The sequence below is a fragment of the Bufo bufo genome, chromosome 5 (genome assembly GCF_905171765.1).
Source record: "Bufo bufo chromosome 5, aBufBuf1.1, whole genome shotgun sequence".
Classification (NCBI taxonomy): Eukaryota; Metazoa; Chordata; class Amphibia; order Anura; family Bufonidae; genus Bufo; species Bufo bufo.
Window position 1 is genome coordinate 492,045,168 of NC_053393.1, and position 21,459 is coordinate 492,066,626.

Consider the following 21,459-nt stretch of genomic DNA (forward strand, 5'->3'; position numbering starts at 1 on the left):
TATAAAAATACCATATATGTATTTAGTATGACTGTAATTGTACTGACCCAGAGAATAAAGTTATTTATGCTGAAAAATGAACGCCTCAAAGTTAATAACCTAAAAACTTAATGACAATGTGGTTGTTTTTGTTTCCCAGGCCTGACGACCCCCCTTCCTCCCCAAGAAAGAGGCAATAAAAGTTAATCAGCAAGTTATGGTGGCATTAAAAACTACAACTTGTTCTGCAAAAAACAATCCCTAAGGCTACTTTCACACTGGCGTTTCTGGGCCCGCCTGTGAGATCCATTTCAGGGCTCTCACAAGCGGCCCAAAACGGATCAGTTCAGAATGCATCAGTTTGCCTCCGTTCCGCTCTGGAGGCGGACACCAAAACGCAGCGTTTTGATGTCCGCCTGACGATGCAGAGCCAAACGGATCCGTCCTGACTTACAATGTAAGTCAATGGGGACGGATCCGTTTTCACTGACACAATATGGTGCAATTGAAAATGGATCCGCCTCCAATAGACTTTCAGTGTAAGTCAAAACTGATCAGTTTGCATTATCATGAAAAAAAAAAAAAGTTTTTTATTTTGTTCATGGTAATGCAAGCGGATCCGTTCTGAACGGATACAAGCGTTTGCATTATAGGTGTGGATCCGTCTGTGCAGATACCAGACGGATCCACACCTAGGCTACTTTCACACTAGCGTTTTTCTTTTCCGGCATAGAGTTCCGTCACAGGGGCTCTATACTGGAAAATAACTGATCAGGCATATCCCCATACATTCTGAATGGAGAATAATCCGTTCAGGAGGTCTTCAGTTCAGTCATTTTGACTGATCAGGCTAAAGATAAAACCGGTTTGATCTCCGGCGAAAAAAAACTGAAGACTTGCCTGAATGCCGGGTCCGGCATTTTTTTCCATAGGAATGTATTAGTGCGCATGCGCAGACCTTTAAAAATGAGAAAAAAATAAATAGCGGATCCGTTTTGCCTGATGACACCGGAAAAAACGGATCCGGTATTGCAATGCATTTTTCTGACTGATCAGGCATTTTTCTGACTGATCAGGATGCTGATCAGTCTGAAAAATGCCTGATCAGTCAGAAAAAATGACATGTGTTTGCATACAGTTTTCCTGATCAGGCAGGCAGTTCAGGCAAAGGAACTGCCTGCCGGAATCAAACAACGCAAGTGTGAAAGTACCCCAACGCAGGAGTGAAAGTAGCCTTAGGCTACTTTCACACTTGCGGTAGAGAGATCCGGCAAGCAGTTCCGTCGCCGGAACTGCCTGCCGGATCAGGCAAAATGTATGCTAACTGATGGCATTAGTAAGACTGATCAGGATCCTGATCAGTCTTAAAAATGCCTGATCAGTCGAAAAAATGCATTGAAATGCCGGATCCGTCTTTCCGGTGTCATCCGGCAAAAACGGATCCGGCATTTATTTTTTCACCTTTTTTTCAGTCTGCGCATGCGCATACCGGAACGACGGATCCGGCATTCCGGTATTCTGAATGCCGGATCCGGCACTAATACATTCCTATGGGAAAAAATGCCTGATCCGGCATTCAGGCAAGTCTTCAGTTTTTTTAGCCGGAGATAAAACCGTAGCATGCTACGGTTTTCTCTTTTGCCTGATCAGTCAAAACGACTGAACTGAAGACATCCTGATGCAAACTGAACGGATTACTCTCCATTCAGAATGCATGGGGACATACCTGATCAGTTCTTTTCCGGTATTGAGCCCCTAGGACGGAACTCTATGCCGGAAAAGAATAACGCAAGTGTGAAAGTAGCCTTATATGGCTACATCGGCAGAAAAATAAAGGTTGTAGCTTTTGGAATTGCTTGGTCACCAAAGGGATAAACCACATGCAACTCTCTCCTAAGCTCCCTCTAGTGGTGACTACAGGCAGACAGAATTTTATCATTTGGCTAGGTCTAAAAAAACTAGTAAAAATAAATTAGTTTGCACCTAATGTTGGAACAATTTGTTCAAGAGCTTGGATTCTTTTAATGTCCTGCTATTCGGTAAATGGACAGTTTCCTGGAATTGTAGCAAATGCATTCCTAGATGTTACTGCAGCTCCCAGACCACAGAGCATACTATGATTTAAAAAAAAAAAAAAAAGTCTCTCTTGACCCAAAAGGCACACCTTTTAAAGGTGAAAAATGCAACAGCAAAAAACCAGTTTGTCCTTTTATTTAATCATTTATTTAAACCACCCCCCCCCCCCAAAAAAAAAAAAAACACTACAACCAGCTGTTTGCTGAAAGGTATTCATAAGATCTAAAACACACTACAAACTATTTTTATTTGTACTATTCTCTTCAGTTTTTGGTGTGCTTTTGGGTCTGTGGTGTCTTATTAAACCCAGCAGCCATGGTGGTATTTTTGTAGGGCATATACATATTGGCCTCTTTATAGGATGTTGAAAACATCATAGGTCGGAATCAAAAACCTCAAGCTGAAAATGCAGCTTTGTATTGAACACCCATTGGTTAAAAAAAAAAAAGCATAAAAACCCCACAAATGTGAAAATTTTTTCAGATTTTTTTTTTTAGTGTTTATCAAAATCGGTTGTGTGACCTGGCCCGTAGATGAACAGTGGCTGATGCTGGATGATAAATCTGGTGCACCTTTAGACTGTCAGTCTAACCTTTTACACCACATCATTTTCGACTTGCTATACTCCAAAAAAAAAAGTGTCAAATTTTTTGGTGCATTAAAACCACACTGTCCTTTCCAGCAAAGCCATACCCACTTTCCAGTAAATCACTCTCTTTTTAGACGAGTCAGAAAAGGTGTCTATAAGCGTCTAAACCAGCAAGGCATATACCGTACTCAGTTTTTTTTTGTGCAAATTGTGCCAAAATTCTGGAACTTTTACACAGTAAATCTTCCCCTACTTGTAAAGGAAAGGAGCTGTGGTCATTTACAGTGTTTCACAGAAGCTTCCGCCTTGTACGTGGGGCTCGTGTCCGGGTTGTCTTATGCTGATAATTTCGGGCTTTGATCACATACAGTATGCTGGGAATATGCTGTAAAATAATTTTTATCCCCTCACTAATGGACTTTTTCTCTCCATAGCAAAGGGTCACTGATGGTGATGCACGTATGACCATCGAGGAGAGGAAGCAACAGATTACTGTTAGAGAAGAGGCCTGGAAGTCGAAGGGCATTGGAGCCGCCAATGACTCCACTCAGTTTTCTGTTGCCGGGCGAATGGTAAAAAAAGGTTTGTGGCCTTAGTTTATTTCGCTGGATTTATTATACAGGTTTTCTTTGGAACTACACTTTATAGCTCACATGATGTGAAGATATGGTTGGGGGGTTACGCACAACTGCAATGTCCAATTATTTTCCTGCATGGCTCCTGATGGTTAGATTGTTGGGTGGGACAGTAACACTGGAGGACATGTTAGCAGCTTGTTGTCATCCCAGGATAGGACATTTTTGCTGAAGTAAAAAAAAAAAAAAAAGTCTGCATGCACACAGCTGGTATCCATGGTAACCAGCACTTACCGCCTGTGCATGAGCCCTTAACATCATGATATGTTGATCCTGAAAGAAGCAGACTGTCATGTAGGGATTTTTTTTCTATTTCTTCTTTTTTTTTTTTTTTTTTGTAATTACTGTAATTTTCTAATTTTCTGTAATTGTACTTTCTCTTACTGTTTCAATTGTAGGCTTGGCTTCACCTACCGCCATAACGCCGATATCATCACCATTGGCTCTTAAACCCAAGTCTGTCAATGTCGTTACGAAGCCCTCTGAAGGTCTGTAGATTTCTGTGCTAACATTGGTCCTACTTTTCTATCTGATATGCTTAGTAAGGCTAGTTTTACATACCCCGCGAGAGATCTGGCAGAGAACAGCCTGCTGGAGCTTTCTGGATCCAGCATTGCCAGACGTTACCTGAATGTCTGCTGAACTATTATGAGGTTCAGTGGAGATCTGGCCGCTACCCTGCTAACATTACGAGAGTCGGCCGGTGCGTGTATGGGAAACTAGCCGTAACTGGGTGGTGTATACAGTCATGTGAAAAAATTAGGACACCCTTTGAAAGCATGTGGTTTTTTGTAACATTTTTAATAAATGGTTATTTCATCTCCGTTTCAACAATACAGAGAGATTAAAGTAATCCAACTAAACAAAGAAAACTGAAGAAAAGTCTTTTCAAGATCTTCTGTAAATGTCATTCTACAAAAATGCCTATTCTAACTGAGGAAAAAGATAGGACACCCTCACATGTATTCCCTCTTAAATTGGCTCAGATCTCACACAGGTATATCACACCAGGTGCACATAATTAGTAGATCGTTACTCTGCATGTTGAATGAGGCTTGCCCTATTTAAACCTCAGACATTTAGTTTGGTGTGCTCCTGACTGTTGAAGTGAGAGTGAGCACCATGGTGAGAGCAAAAGAGCTGTCAGAGGACTTCAGAAAAAAGATTGTAGCAGCCTATGAGTCTGGGAAGGGATTTAAAAAGATCTCAAAAGATTTTGAAATCAGCCATTCCACTGTCCGGAAGATAGTCTACAAGTGGAGGGCTTTCAAAACAACTGCCAACATGCCCAGGACTGGTCGCCCCAGCAAGTTCACCCCAAGAGCAGACCGCAAGATGCTAAAAGAGGTATCCAAAAACCCTAAAGTGTCATCTCGAGAACTACAGCAGGCTCTGGCTACTGTTGATGTAGAAGTACATGCCTCTACAATCAGAAAGAGACTGTACAAGTTTAACTTGCATGGGAGGTGTGCAAGGAGGAAACCTTTGCTTTCCAAGAGAAACATCGAGGCCAGACTGACATTTGCCAGCGATAAAGTTGACAAAGACCAGGACTTCTGGAATAATGTTCTTTGGACAGATGAGTCCAAAATTGAATTATTTGGACACAACAGCAGAGGACATGTTTGGCGTAAACCAAACACAGCATTCCAAGAAAAGAACCTCATACCAACTGTGAAGCATGGAGGTGGAAGTGTCATGGTTTGGGGCTGCTTTGCTGCAGCAGGACCTGGTCAGCTCACCATCATAGAATCCACGATGAATTCTACTGTGTATCAGAAGGTGCTTGAAGAACATGTGAGACCATCAGTTAGAAAATTAAAGCTGAAGCGGAACTGGACCATGCAACATGACAATGACCCAAAACATACTAGTAAATCAACCAAAGATTGGCTGAAAAAGAAGAAATGGAGAGTCCTGGAATGGCCAAGTCAAAGTCCAGATTTGAATCCCATTGAGATGCTGTGGGGTGACTTGAAAAGGGCTGTACGTGCAAGAAACCCCTCAAACATCTCACAGCTGAAAAAGTTCTGCATTGAGGAGTGGGGTAAAATTTCCTCAGACCGATGTCGAAGACTGGTAGATGGCTACAAGAACCGTCTCACTGCAGTTATTTCAGCCAAAGGAGGTAACACTCGCTATTAGGGGCAAGGGTGTCCTATCTTTTTCCTCAGTTAGAATAGGCATTTTTGTAGAATGACATTTACAGAAGATCTTGAAAAGACTTTTCTTCAGTTTTCTTTGTTTAGTCGGATTACTTTAATCTCTCTGTATTGTTGAAACGGAGATGAAATAACCATTTATTAAAAATGTTACAAAAAACCACATGCTTTCAAAGGGTGTCCTAATTTTTTCACAAGACTGTACATCTAGACGGCCTAAAATGCAGATATGCAATATCTGTGCTCTTCGAGCAGGGTCACACAGGGGTTCCTCTGATCCACAACAGGAAATTATTCCACCTTTCCTCTATACAGAACATAAACTTACATAATTGCATCATAATATGCAGGATATATCAGTGAGGCTTTTTTGGTTATCAACCCATCTCTAGTGACAAGTGATTGGCTTCAAATGGGTTTGTCTTTTGCTGCACCTTTGGGGTCCATCATTGTGTCAGAACCTGAGTCCGCTGGAGGATACTATTGTAATCTGGGAGGCCCATCTATGGACCTTGTTACAACTGCCAGAAGTGGTTGTCCGTCAGCACTGTTTACATGTCAATATTTTATCTGCCAGTTCCTTCCAGTACATGTGCCTTAATGGGCAGAGGGGAGTAAGGTGTGTGTAGACACCTCAGGCAAGTGTATTCCAAGATTCCCGACTTTTCTTTCCCCCGCCATCTGCCATTGGACCATATACATTAGATGGTTAGCCGGCCGTGCCAAAATCAGCAAGTTGGGCAGACATTCATCTAATGTGTATGGCCAGGGAAAATACACATGGGAAAATAGTCGCCACAACCCCAGGGAGCCTCATTTCATCAGCCGTCTCTTCTTCCCACATTCTTATTATGGTGACATGTGCAGTACCCATGTTTATAGTACAGTAACTGTGCACTGAAACAAATGCTATGCTTTGCTCTTGCAAATTTGCTGAGCTTGGGCCTGTAGAGAGCAGTACACACATACCTTTTGTTATCAGGAGTAGTGAGAATATGAACTTTTATTTTTCCAGATTCTGTCCCTGTAAGTGTAGGGGAGGCAGAACCTCACTGTACAGTGCTCTCTGCATTAATGCCCTATGAAGTCGCTCAATATAGAGTGCTTCACAGTTGAGCTCCGCCTCCTATGCCTTTTCAAAAGTGGAAAAATAATTCATATTCACACTGCTCCTGATAAAAGCTCCACGAAAGGCATGTATGTCCTAGTTTACCCAGCCCCTACGTAGTATGCTTAGTTTAGCATGGTTAGAATTGCTGACAGGTACACTCGCATTTTTTATTTTTTTTTGCAAAAAAATAAAAAATATTTGGATGGCGGTTTTTGTTCTGGCATTTTTCCCCTATAGAGATGGGGATAAAAAAAAAATCCTGACAAAAATGCCAACAGCTTCAACATGCTGTATTTTAAAAAAAAGTCAGAGATAAAAAAAATACACCACTAATTATAAACCATTAAGCAAAAAACTATTTTCTGCCCTCTATATCGTATTTCTCATAGATTTTTAGCTGACCTCTTGAGTTCATAAAGGAGAAACGACACCATAAATTGCATGTGCAAAAAACACAGCTAAAATCGCAGACGTGCAGAAAAACACAACTAAATACCTGGGTGTTTTCAGCCATAGAGGAACACGAAGGATAGAAAACTGTAAACTGAGAGAGAGTGAGCAAGTTTGTCTGTCTGCAGAGTTTTCTGTAGGGGATGTTCACACAGCAGTTTATGCCAGAGGAATTTCGGCACAGACTCCGCACTAAAATTCAGGGGGCTAATGCGTGGTGTTCCGACATTGAATTCAATGGGAGAAAGAGCTAAGACTGCGCCCTATTTAGCGCGGTGTCTGGACCAACCCAGCTTGAAGCCGTGGCGGGTGGTTGCTCACCATTTTATCTCCATTCAGTGAAGCAAATTCCATGGAGCAAAGCGGTGAGCGCGTCCACCGCATCCAAAGTGAACTGTAGCGCATTTTGACAGCATCAAAATCTGCAGTGTGAACATACCCTTATAGAGACGCAGGTGATCTTCCTTGTCTCCTCCATTTTTGACTAGCAGAAGAATTAGGGGAGTTTTTACTAAAGGATCGGGGATTAACATAGTCTTCTATTGCAGATAGAGATGGGCAGGGGGGGGGGGGGGGGGGGGGTCTCCTCCTGTTTGTTGGATTTTACACTAGATTCAGGTCATTACCTAATCCATGTCGGAGAGTAAATAGCTGGCAAGACATTGCTCAACTGTTGCTGTAGTCGGTGTATTCACTCTTAAGGCCGTTGTGTTCTTTTTCTATGGTGTCCCTGTTGAACTTCTAGCATTTTTCGATGTGTCTTCTTAGCCCCCCTCTTGTTTTCTCCTGGTGCAATTAAAAGGGTTATCCCACCATTAATGTAAAAATCTGATTATTTTATAGTACACGACAGTCTCTTTCTAGCAAACTTATAACCAGCCCTGTACCTCACGTGGATCCAGAGATCTGCCCATTCATTGCTCCAATTGTGCTGCTAGATTTATTTCAAGCTGGCAGCTTAGTGGGCGTGCACTTTGTGATAGGGGTGTGTCCTTTCTACTGCAGCTGCTGGCAGTTGAAGGATGGAACGGAGTATGTGCTTCCATCTCAGTGAGCAGGACAGAGAAATTAGAAATGGAGCAAACAGCAGGTGGCGCTGTACTAATAGATTTCCGTGAATAACTCACTTGCTATACAAAATTTTATTTACATGCAATTACAAAAGTATTCAGATCCAGGTGCTGTTTGAAAAATATGTTGAATATTATTTGTGAGACAACCCCTTTAATTTTCTCATTGTTTGCATTTCTATGCACAACCCCCACAGTGATGCAGGTCATATTGTGCCCTGATTAAATATTATCAATCGTCCTATTTTCGTTCTAGAAATCGAAGCCAAGCCTGAAATGCAGTTGGAATCTGATAGAAAACTGGATAAACTGGAGTCCTTTTTGGGAAGATTACACAATAAAGGTGAGTGTTAACAGATTCAGGGAAAGTTTTTTTCTATTTCAGTAATTATTAAAATGTATTCCAGCAACAACTGTGACTGGCTACTCTCAGCAACCAGTAGAGGGCGCTTGCTGCGTAGGGTTAATACATAGACCACACACAGTAACAATGCTTTTAAGTCGGGGATCAGCAACCTTCGGCACTCCAGCTGCTGTGAAACTACAACTCCCAGCATGCAAACATGCTCGTCAGCTCTTTTAACTCCCTTAGGAGTGAATGAAGCATTCTGGGAGTAGTAGTTTCTGAACAGCCGCAGGTTGCTGATCCCTGCTTTATGTAGTTAGCCCCCTCTAGTGGTGGCTGCGGGCAGCCGCCATGTTATCTTGTAAATCTCTATGTATGCAGGGGATTTGGAGCTCTGCCCCTCCAATCACTAAAGTTATGCCTCATGCAGCTAATACTGATAAAAGGTGGACATTCATTTTAAAGCTACTGTGTTGTTTGCTTCATGCAAAATTTTGGGTATAAATGCCATTTATTTTTTATTTTTTTTATTCAGTTGGGGGTCTGCAGGACACAACACTTACAGTCACCAGTAAATCGGTGAAAGAAGTTATGAAACTGGATGACGAGGAGACGTTCTCTCGCTTTTACCGGCCATTGGAGTTCCAGGCCAGCCCTGCGCCATTCTTCTTTGATGATGATTTTGATCTTTTGTTCAACACTGAAGAACCAAAGTGAGTCAATGTAATCATTCTCTGGGCAAGTCCGTTTAAGTCTGTGACTACACAGCATACGTCGCCTCAAGAAGACCAAGTATCACTAGAACTTCACTGCCCGCTCTCATGGCTGAGCCTCTTGCAGTCCTACAGGTCTGTTCTGAGGCTGTGGGTTTGCAAGCGACCAAGTCGACGTTATATTGTGCAGATAATCGGTCACCTCTTACTCGAGTGCCTCCATGGTTTTGACGTTGCTTCCCTTGTGATTCCACTCTACAGTCAGGCATGAGCTGAACCAGTTCTTCTGATTTTCGAAATGAGCTGGATGCTAAGTGGACATGAATGACTATAGACGGTGAATTATTTTAGAATAATCGAGGATGTTCTAGTGTTTCAGCCATTCTTCATTCCTGCTTCCAGCCCCGGGCCCCATATAGATTGTTTATATTCGGAGTGGTCTCGCAGTATAATAATACCCATAGCTGGCTTGTTTTCTCAGTTGGCTTTTCCTTTTTACTTTCCCATGCATTTCTGACCCATGGGTATCGTGTTGCGGTACCTTAGATGGATCAATGTGTTCACCATCATTCCTTATTTCACCTCTGTGGCTCGCAGCAGATATATACACAGCCTTCAGAACATGATTTTCTAGACTGTAGAGGAATGACCAAATGCTCGGGTGGTCTGTGGGGTAGTCATGTTTAATAATTCTGCTGGAAAAAGCAGAATTCACTGGAGTAGAGGGGGTTTATATGGAACGCTTGTGTTCTGGGTAATGGAGGTTCAGCTGTGGGTCGTAGAAATCAAGGATGTTCACATAGGTCACTTGTGTATTTTTTTGTGTTTTAGCTTTACTTTTTTTTTATTCCATTGTTGGTGGATCATCTGCAGTAGTATAGTGCTGGTACACAAGTGCAAAGTGCACATCTTGATGAAATTGTATGAGCCTACCTGCCAGAACAAGGCAGTTGCAGCAATTTACGGTAATATATTAGTGTAACGCAACTTAGTAAAATATGATGTCAAAGGGGTTCTCCTTAGGATAGGTCATCAATATGACTCCTGGCACCCCCGCCGACGGGCTGTTTGAGGAGGCAGCTTTCCAAATGCAGCCCCATGCGTTGTATAGCAGATGTGCTTGGCATTCACTTCAATGGGGCTGAGCTGCGCCTAGTCCTGTGATGGCGAACCTTCGGCACTACAACTCCCAAGATGCACACTTGCTTGGCTGTTCTCATAACTCCGTAGAAATGAATGGAGCATGCTGGGAGTCGTAGTTTCACCACAGCCGGAGCGCCAGAGGTTCGCCATCACTGTAACCAGGCCAGGTTACCGATGAACATGGCTTCACATTAGGAAGAGGCCTAACTGTGTCGTGCGCCGTGACCTATTCGGACAGCTGAGTGGTGGGGGTGCCGGCAGTTGGACCCCCGCCATTCTCATATTAATGGCTTATCCTCACAATAGGTCAGCAATACATTAATCCTGGAGAACCCCTTAAATCTGGCGCTTGTGGGGGCTGCTGCATATTTATTGCATTGTTCCTTTTGCAATCAAAAGATAATAGAAGTAAAAAAATATATATATATATATATATATCTGTTCACCATTCAACATGCTTGAACTTTAAATTCTTCTTTTAGCCATGGCGCTCGAGAGTGACGCCATATTGACCCTGAATTCCTCACATAAAGAAACAGTAATCAAGCACTCGGTGGCAGTTTCTTCCCATAAAATCTTCACTCTCATCCTTGAGATATGTCCAATGCACAGAAGCCACCCTGTATGGGTTCCTACTCATTTACCTGAATATACGTAGCGGAGGAGGCTGCTTGGTAAATGTGCCTTCAGGCCGAGAGTGAGAACCCGTGCAGTGCGGCCCGAAACGCAGAAGCATCTTTTATGTATTGGACATATGTCCTGGTTTTAGGCATGTGTGTACAGAGTGAAGATTTTTTGAGTGGCGAATCACTGTTGCTTTTGCATTAGTCACAGCAGATTTGCACCTGACCATTGATTTCACTGTGTTAGGAGGTGATGACTACAGTAGACTTGTCATTTGCACTGCTTTTTACAGCGAGTTTGTTCTGGATTCATTTTGTATTGGCAATTACCAGCTGTTGTGAAACTACAATTCCCAGAATGCCTCATGTGGGAGTTAGAAGAGCTGAGCATGTTTGCATGCTGGGAGTTGTAGTTTCACAACAGCTGGAGTGCCGAAAGTTGCTGATCTTTGACCTGACAATACTAGATACCCACATCACACCATGCTAAGCTTCTGGGGGTGGGTTCTTTAGTCAAGACAAGTAACCCAAGAGCCAGGTTAATTTTGGATGAATCCAAGGTCCTCCAATGTCCATTAAATCCAGCTTTCATATCCAGTTAGTATGACATTTAGGTCCTGTGCTGGCCTGAATATAGATTGTGGTATTGCAATATAAAGGCCAAAGGGGTCATCCTAAATCCATCCTCTTCAGGTGAACTCTATTTCCCATGACCCCCTCAGCACCAAAGAACATTCCTCGTTGCGGTATTTTGTGGCCAGCACTGTGACCCTTTGTTTGTACAGTATAAGGTTGTCACTGGGATTTCAGCTAACCCTTTGTTTCATCAAAGAGGGTTAAGTATTTGCCCCTTTCATGTGGTAGACCCGTTTATGAGCCGCGCTTCTGTGTTTCCATCCCTGCTGGGAGTAAATGATGAAAGGTCAGTGACATGAAACAGATCTGGAAAACTGCAACATCCCCTTTAAGGTCGGATTCACGTGTCACTGATTAGCTGTGGATTTGCAGCAAGTACGCCGCGTTATACCGTACCAGCAAAGTGGGTGAGAATTGAGGTCTTCAAAAATGCACCAAAAAACGCCGCAGATTTTTCCGCTGTATTTTCAGTCCCGTTTGAACCCAGCCTAAATCAGGAACGCTATAGTTTCCTATAACATAAGAATTATGCATCACCACTTTATATGTGATCCACGGCCAGTGGTCGTGTCCTTTTTGACCTGGAGTCATAACTTTTGGGGTGAAAAGCATCAGGAACTGTACTTTATTAGCATGTTTCTCAGCGTAAATACAGCTCCTGTGCCTTCCTGATGTGCGCACTCCAGCCGCGCTGAGCCGGTGGGAATCGCATTAATGGATATTAAATGTCAGGCGTGTTTTATTGCTTGTTTGGACTTGAGGTTTTTTGTCTCTGCAGAAATGTCCAGGGCGTTCTTCTCCTCTGTTTACAGGCGCTCAGTGTAATCATTAGGCCATATAATTCATGCCTTACCTTAAATGGATTATATTCCCTGATGTCAGCACAGGCCAGGAGCGTGGAGGAGGGGCGCCGATCTATCGGGACAGATTTGCCTCCATTCATCTGGCCATGTGTTGTCAGAGGGAAGCGCTTCTCCGCTGCTCTGCAGAGAACTAGTTATCATTGATTAGGAAAATGGCCACAAAAATAAGTTCTCGTTTCCGTCTCTCAGGTTGCGTAAGAATTGTGTTCAGACATTTTGCTGGGCGACAACCTGTATGGTCACCATTGCTTTTCGCTCCAAGGTTGTCACCTAGTTTTCTGAGATACACATCAAGGGATACACATCTAGAAGTATCGGTTCAATAATCTGCAAGACATGGGTTGGATAGCAACAATGCGTCCATATTATCACTCTACTTTCCCAAAAGCAGATGGCATAGAATGTTTAGTAATTTCTTACAAGAGGAAAGTTATATTTCCTTTTATTTTGTCTTTTTTGATCTTTATTTGCGTATTAAATTGTTGCTCTTTGCATCTAGCTTGTACAGGATAAAAAAAATAAAAAAAGCATGGCTGCTTTTTTATTTTTTTTCTCTCTCCCAAAACGGCACCATACCTGTCCACAGGCTGTGTGTAGTATTGCAGGTCACCGCCATTTCATTCAGTGGAGTTGCACTACCAGGTGCAACCTGTGAACACATGGTGCAGTTTCCTGGTGAAAGCAGCCATCGTTTTCTAATTCTGTAAAAGCCCTTTAAATTACCATTTTTATTAATTTTATTTTTTTTTGCTGTAAATTCAGGTTGACCTCCGCTGTCACAGAGCACAAGCGGGCAGTGAGACCTGTACGAAAGGTCCAGGCTTCAGGGAACCCACTTAAAATGCTTGCGGCTCGTGATGACCTCCTGCAGGAGTACACGGAGACCAGGCTAAATGTGGCATTTATGGAATCCAAGAGGATGAAGGTGGAAAAGAGTACGTATAGCATCGGTGCTTGGGCCGTTCACAAACCGGCACATCACCTTACAAAGTGGTCAGCTGTAAATGAATAAAAAAAGGTTATCCTTTCACCCTAAGGGTCTATTCACACGTCCGTTTTTTCTTTCCTGATCTGTTCCGTTTTTTCAGGAACAGATCTGGACCAGATCTGGACCCATTCATTTTCAATGGGTCCTGGAAAAAAACGGACAACTCAATGTCTGATTTTTTTCTAGGACCCATTGAAAATGAATGGGTCCAGATCTGGTCCAGATCTGTTCCTGAAAAAAACGGAACAGATCAGGAAAGAAAAAACGGACGTGTGAATGGACCCTAAATCTATTGATCCTGTGTAACAGGCGGGGGATGGTGCCTTTTTGTTCACACGCTCCTTTTACATTGGCTCCTGCAAAATTGAATGAACGGTTGACTATTACTGACAGTCCTATGAGGATTGTGACTTTACCCACAAATAACCTTTTTTTTTTTTTTCTTCTAGTGTCAAAAAATTCTAACTTTTCAGAAGTGGCGCTGGCTGGGCTGGCGAGTAAAGAGAACTTCAGCAGTGTCAGTTTACGCAGTGTTAACCTTACGGAGCAGCACTCCAACAACAGCGCAGTGCCATATAAGAAGCTTATGTTAATACAAATTAAAGGTATGTAAGGACGCTGAGCCAAGTGCACGTGAGCATTGTGTAATGTGTCTGCAATGCACGTCCCTGTATTATCTATATATTACCACAAATCCGCTGTGATTAGTGTTAAAAAATGAAAATCGGACATCACATGACAGTCTTTCTATCAAAGCTAGAACCATCCAGAGATCTCACAATCTATTGCTCCATTTCTGCTAAATTTATGTCAAGCTGGCAGCTCAGGGCGTAACTGCTAGGAGTGACCATTACAGGACACGCGCCCTGAGCTGCCAGCTTGACATGAATCTAGCAGAAATGGAGCAATAGGTTGTGAGATCTCTGGATGGTTCTAGCTTTGATAGAAAGACTGTCATGTGATTAACACTAATCACAGTGGATTTGTGGTATAACCGGGCTGTTGGCAGTTGAACTGAGCATGTGCGGCCACCTCGGCAAGGTGGACAGAGATGAGGAAAAGTACAAACAGCTGGTATCTTATACGGATGCATTTTATTGAATACCTTGGTGGCTCTACGAAATGTTTAATTATCTGCAGTTTCAAATGCTGGTTTGTAGAATATTTTTAGTTTTTTTGGGTGACAACCCCTGTGACAAGGTCTTAATATGTGACTGTGACAAGATTCCAGCCATATTCATTCATTATTTCAGTGGGGCTCGTCGGTACACACGATATTGCAGGGATGGCCAACCGGAGGCTCTCCAACAGTTGCAAAACTACAACTCCCAGCGTGCCCACACTGCCTACAGCAGGGCATGGTGGGAGTTGTAGTTTTACTCAGGTTGGCCATCTCCGCCCTATTGAGTGTATTAAAAGAACTATAAAATAGGGGATGTAGTGAAGCGCCAGCTCAGTCCATACTCAATGCAAATTAAGTATCGGTGGTACTCGCTCTACCAGGGAAGGGGGTTTGCAAGATAAGCTCAAGACACTTGCAAACCTATTCCGCCCCCGCCAAGGTTGCTTGTAGATGTTACAGACTCCGTTCTGGATGTGGCGCATGGACTTCAGTATCAATAAATGCAGTTTATTGAACAAGCTCAACGCGTTTCGGAGAGTATTCAGATCCCCTTCATCAGGAGCACAGTATACACATTGCAAATATTGCAATACAATATTCAATCATATAGAGGAAGTCACCATCTCCACAACAGGTGATTATATGGATTGTATAATGTCGTTCCATAGGGAATAAGATCTTTTAGGGGAGCTGATATGTCGCAATAGAGGAAATCTTTCTTGTGTTATATTGTGAGGGGGGAATTTTCTTTTACATCCCGTTTGCAGTTACAGATTCTTAGTCTCCTCAGTAAATCACATCCGTCGCACACGTCTCCGAATTCTTTTTTCAAATCTCCACCAATGTTTTGTTTAGGACGTAGACACGTTCAGTCAAGGCTGGTTGAACCCCGGGCTTCCTCCCTGAACAGCGGTGACTGTTTCCTGCTGATCTCCCCGCACTACTGCTTCCTGTGGGTCGGAGAGTTTGCAAACGTCATCGAAAAAGCAAAGGTTGGTGAGCTGAGATGTTGACATGATGTTCCCCTGCTGCAGAGTGGTGGGACTTGTTCTGGCACAGGTATGCAAGTGTAAGGGGAGGCAGTGTCCTAGAAAACACTACATAAGGCCCGCAGGAGACGGATATACAGTTATATGCCTGCACCCTTTAAAAATATTGGTTCAGGGTGATGGCGTGCCAATCTTTTGAAGTGAGCCTGATTGCAAAGCCAGGAAATCCTCTGGAAAGGAGCTTACATGCCATTAGTGTTGAGCAGTTGTTTTGTTCCTTTCGTAACTGTGTTTGTGGGGGGAGCGTTTTAAAGCTAAAGATACTACGCCAAAGATACGAGCGTCTGGCGTCGTTCCATCCCAGTGCAGTCTGCTGGACCTCTTGTTCCCTTTCCTGCCTTCTTGCAGTACATTGACACTATGTCTTGCAGAGAACGCAGCACAGTAATGGTCTGTTGCCTTTGCTTGCACAACCTCCTGCAGATTCTGTACAGGAAATTCCCACATTTTATGGAATAATCTTTTTAGACCTATAATTCAATTTTACAATTGGTTTGAATGTAATGAGTTGTTGATCTACACCCATGCAGCCATGGAGGAAATAATGAGGGCCATATGAGCAGATGATAAAAAAAATAAAGGGTGAGGTCCATGTGAGGACAGATATGTTTGTGGCATGGGCGGCCATCATTCTAGCTGCTTACACAAAGTTGATTTTGTTTTCGTACCCTTTATATGCTTAAGCCCGGTAAATCTATCCTCAGGCTTCAGAGCTGGCTTCCATAATTCAGACAAAGAGGGAAGTGGGATGTAGAGCGTCATATGTGCAGACGATCGAGGAGGGAATAAACACCCATACGCACTCGGCCCGGGAATTCTGGAAACTTTTGAGTGGACAGACTGAATATCAAGGTAAGTCTTGTGTAAAGTTCCCGCTATACTCTCGCCCATTGCTTTTTGTTTTATGGCGCTTTTACACGTGATTACTGAACTGGCATTGATAAATGCCTGCTAGTCAGAAAAGGTGAGAGCTGCATTTAAATGCTACAATCGCCTCCATTGTATAGGGACGAGCGATGGCTACTGCAGTCACTCATCCCCATACAGATACATTATTTCTGGGCAGCAGGTCCCTGTTTACACAGGATGATCTGCTGCCCAGAAATGATGATGTTTTGGTGTCCACATAAACCATGTTTTCACCCCATGAATGAGTGTTTGCCTATTCATCGGGTGATCGGCGGCACCTTTACACAGGGCAGTTATCTGGAACAAGCGTTCATAAGCACACTCGTTCATAATAATCTGCTCGATAATGGTTAAATGTACCAGTTGACAAACGTTTCTGCCTCAAAGTCAGCCTCCCATTTATTTCAGTGGTTTCACTTGATTTTTTTCCCACGTGGAAAAAGGAGCAGCATGCTCTATCTTGGTGCCAAATCCTCTCTGAATCTTTTATTGAAATGAATAGGAGACGTGTAAAAAATAAAAATAAAAACGCTCCAAAAGTATCTACGCACTTTTTGCGTGGTTTTGGAACAGATCTGTGCCATAAAGCTCAAGCTGAAGATGCAGTTTTGTATTGTAGTAAACTCTTAGTGGTTAAAAAAAAAGTCAAAAAACAGTATCAAAAATGCCCTAAAAATAGAAAAAGGGCAGATTTCATGATGAATTTTGTAGGCGGATTTTCTAAATCCATCATGTGAACATACCGTTAGTTTGCTGACCGATTACGCTAGAGGTGAATGTGTGAAACCAAGAATAATAGCGTCATATTCTATGTTTCATTCTGTATTTGCAGATGCTGGAACCCCAGAAGAAGATGAACGCTATGAAAATGCAATCATTGAAACAAACTGTATGTACCGTTTGGTGGATGATAAGCTGATCCCTGTGGATGAATTTTGGGGTAAAATCCCCAAGTGTTCCCTTCTGAAGTCTAAAGAGGTAAGTGCGATGTATCTAGGCATACAATATTGTAAAAGCAGCCCCCTATAGAGAGATCTCCCGATGGCAGCAGGTCAACTGGCTCATGTGCTCCAATACACTTCTCAAACATTCAAGTGGTGACGGCACATGTACTCCATAATGAAGGTGAATAAAGCTCCTTTAATCCATCGTGCTTGAAAAGCTTCAAAACATTCCTTGGTGTTGGCTTAAAGGAGCATTATTCCCGTCATAGGTGTTCTGTCAGCAATTGATCGTTTGTGAAATTTTTCTATAGGCTGTTGTATATGCCGGTTTAGACATGATACTTGGCTCCAACCAAAACACGAGTCTACTGGAGTTTGATTCAGTTAAAGGGCGGACATGCACTTGTCATGTAACTAGTTGGTGGGTGCTCAGTCTTCTCTTTCATGGTGGACTTAAGGTAGTTCATTCCAACTTGACCCTGATTTTATGTAGGGGTTTTTGTACATACAGTATATCATATGTACCATAGCGGCAGCTGCTGCCACTGTGAGGTCCATGATGGACCATGGCTAGTGTGATCCTACCCAGGGCTTCTCTGTGAAGAGTGCATAAGGAGAAAACAAGACTGGAAGAACATACCCTAAAGTCCTGAGACCATTATCTCCTATACGGGTTGTGAGGGGGAGGAAACCAAGGTGCAGAGACATCTCCTGGGACTGAATGCACCACTCTGCTTTGAACCTAGCCTTGGGAGTAGTATGGAGAAGGGTCCAATTTTTTTTGCCAACCATTTCTTAGTACATTTTATGACACCAGGTATAAAATAAATGTTATGCGCTATTCTATTTGCAGGTCCTGGTATTTGATTTTGGCAGCGAGGTGTACGTGTGGCATGGAAAAGAGGTGACGCTGTCCCAGAGGAAGGTGGCATTCCAACTAGCAAAACACCTCTGGAACGGGGTCTTTGACTATGAGAACTGCGATATTAATCCTCTAGATCCCGGGGAATGCAATTCTCTTATACCAAGGTAGGATATTTTAGACATTTTTGCACAGAAAATCTCTATGAAATACTAGTAACCAAAATATTTGTGAGTTGAGCCAGTGTTCAAGATGATGCAGCCCATCTGTTCGCTAGAGAAGGCGTTCTGCATTAGCACATGGCCAAAACATGGCAATTTACGTGGATCCTGTGTGTAAATATGTAAGAGAGTCCTTGAGTACAGCAGTCTAACATTCATTGTGTTGTTCTTTAGGAAAGGACATGGTCGTCCAGACTGGGCTATATTCGGACGACTGACTGAGCACAACGAAACGATATTGTTTAAAGAAAAGTTCCTGGACTGGACAGAAATGAAGAAACCCATTGAGAAGACTTTGTGTGAGGAACTCCCAAAGCAAAAGGCAAAAGCGCTAGATTTATATAATGTGTTCAGCACTTTAACCATCTACCTGCTACACTAAGTGACCATATGGGAATGGGGGGATAGTATCACAGTATCTGCCATTCAGAGAGAAAAAAGGCATCGCGTTGGTTTATATCTTGGTGTCTTTTTGTTATGTTTTTCAATGAAATGCAGTTTTAAACCTTTTAAATCAGAATATGCACATCACATGAGTGCAGACTCCAGATGTGATATGCCTGATCCTGCTTTTATGTATTCCCTGGGTGTCAGATGCGTAAAGAAAAAAAATTTGCTTGGAGTCTAACTGCATGACACCAGTGATAAAAATCTGCACGTATCTTAGGGGGATACTGTTCTTCACTCGTACATTGTCTTGTAAGGGACACATTTACCTTTTTATGTACAAGAAAGAAGAGCAGTAGATTCTAGCGGGTAGAGGAAACGGCAACCTAAAGCATAGGCTCACCTCTGAGGACCCGTGAACGTACAGTCATAATGTATATGGCAAGTTGAGTGACTTTATAGACACTTGGCATTCCTGAGTTACAGCTGATATTGCAGTCCAGATCTGGATTCAGAAATCTGCTGGTTGCCAAATCATAAAAACAAGCTCTGAGCCGATGCTGAACAAGCAGGGAATTTTGTGAGATTGGAGCGATGACTGGGGGTGTAGATGAGAATGGGGTGTGAACCATGATGTAACTCGGGATCAGTACAAAATAAGTGACTTATTGCCATGGATATGCCATGATTTTGGACCCCCTTCCAATCCTGAGAATGACGGAGCTGCAGCGCTGGTGTCGTGTTGTGTCCCCTTCATTGCATTACGGCCCTGCATGGGATTATGCAGATCCAGCCTTTCATTTTCAGGATCGGTGGAGGCCTCAGAGGTTGGACAACATATCCGATCACTTTGCAAGAAGAGAATATCCCCTAAACTATAGCCCAGTTGACTCGGTTGATGAAAAGATGGTTCCATATTGGACTGAAATCTCATTAATTGCAGCACCGGCGGTCTCTTGGAACCTAATAAATGTTCTAAACATCCACTTCTTCTGACAGGTTGAAAAGCAGGAAGATGTCAAGGGCTATGACGTGATGTTGATGGTCCCAGTCTCTCAGGCAGCTGTGGCGACAATATTAGATGGATTTAATGTGTGCCGCGGTTATGGGACTATTGAAGGAGATGATAGGAGGCAGTATGAACTGTCTACTGTCTCTGTGGACGTCTGGCATATTTTGGAATTTGACTACAGTAGGTTACCCAAGCAGAGCATTGGTCAGTTCCATGAAGGCGATGCGTATGTGGTGAAATGGAAATACATGGTGAGCACAACAGGTAAGAAGTTTGACACACGTGCAGCGCTAGTATGACAACTCTTCCATGCTGCATGTTTTTTCTTCATACTTGCTCTCCATGTATCTGCTTGGAGGAAGGCATGGCCTACTGCAAGTTTGATTTTAGTAATAAGTAGGGACGAGCGAACTTCTGTTTTAGAAGCTCGGATTCTGGTTACCACAGAATTGCGCTATGGACCCGGTGACCACAAACCTATGGTCTGTGGTCACGGGATCCATAACGCAATTCTGCGGAAGTTCGCTCATCCCTACTTTATAAGCATTGTTGGAACATTTCCTAAAACTTCCCTCTTGAAGCCATGCCATTGTGCTCCCTTTGATGGCCCTGCATGCTACTGCATGGACATACAGATGTAGTAGAGTTAACGCACATGCTTTATGAGACGTGTTAAACTAAATGCGTTAAGCAAACACCTTCAATTGCTTTTCAATGGCTTTTGTTTCAAGATAACGCGATGAGTTAAGAAATTTGAGTTATGTTTGTGTGTTAACCCTGCTGCATCTGTATTAGGGCTCGTTCACACGAACTTGTGCTACCCATTGCTGTATATTGCGGACCCGCAATACACGGGCACTGTTCCATGTGCATTCTGCATCACAGATCCAGACCCGTGCCTCCACACCGCAAAAAGATAGAACATGCTCTATCTTTTTGCGGAACAGAGGGATCGCAGACCCATTCAAGTGAATGGGTCCACGATCCCCATGCGGCTGGGCCACGGTCGGTGCCCATGCATTGAGGACCGCAATTTGAGGTCGACAGCACGGGCTTCACACGGTCATGTGAACGAGCTCTTAACAGGTTGGACATGTGCTGTGGTTTCAGATGCAAAAGCTGCTGCCTCGGCATTTGGGAGGTTCCTGTGACCTCATTGACGACACCACAGGAATCCCCCTAGGAAGAGGGGGACGCAGGCTTAAGGAAACACAAGCGATGATCGTCCTAGACTGTTACACCATTACAAGTTATACAATATTCTACCATCTATATAGGTTAAGACCCTTTTATGCAGGTCAATAATCTGCCAAAGGAATGGTCATTCCCGATCGCCACCCCATGTAAGCATGTCCACTGATCACCCAACAGACGAGCCAACTCTCGTTTGTCGGCTGGTCACACAGGAATGTGCTGGCAACTAAAGCAAACTGTGTGTGAAATGAACAGTCGTACGAACCGTCATTCTTCCTCATACAGGACGGTGATCTGCTACATTCGATCGATATGCTATACTGTGTATTGGCCATCATTCAGGGCACATTATTGTCCCTAAGGGCCAAAACTCC

At 43.2% G+C, this 21,459-nt stretch overlaps 1 protein-coding gene across 7 annotated transcripts in view; it reads left to right on the plus strand.

Annotated features, from left to right (window-relative positions):
* SVIL (supervillin) overlaps nucleotides 1-21,459 on the plus strand; it is a 124,725-nt gene that overhangs the window by 83,044 nt on the left and 20,222 nt on the right. For all 7 annotated transcript variants that reach the window (XM_040434244.1, XM_040434242.1, XM_040434246.1 and 4 more), the window contains 12 exons: nucleotides 3,079-3,226; nucleotides 3,678-3,767; nucleotides 8,329-8,415; nucleotides 8,954-9,131; nucleotides 13,159-13,331; nucleotides 13,834-13,989; nucleotides 15,363-15,499; nucleotides 16,261-16,408; nucleotides 17,298-17,443; nucleotides 18,263-18,438; nucleotides 18,667-18,814; nucleotides 19,879-20,155. In XM_040434244.1, the coding sequence (XP_040290178.1) occupies nucleotides 3,079-3,226; nucleotides 3,678-3,767; nucleotides 8,329-8,415; nucleotides 8,954-9,131; nucleotides 13,159-13,331; nucleotides 13,834-13,989; nucleotides 15,363-15,499; nucleotides 16,261-16,408; nucleotides 17,298-17,443; nucleotides 18,263-18,438; nucleotides 18,667-18,814; nucleotides 19,879-20,155 (1,864 nt within the window). The remainder of the gene's footprint in view (nucleotides 1-3,078; nucleotides 3,227-3,677; nucleotides 3,768-8,328; nucleotides 8,416-8,953; nucleotides 9,132-13,158; nucleotides 13,332-13,833; nucleotides 13,990-15,362; nucleotides 15,500-16,260; nucleotides 16,409-17,297; nucleotides 17,444-18,262; nucleotides 18,439-18,666; nucleotides 18,815-19,878; nucleotides 20,156-21,459) is intronic.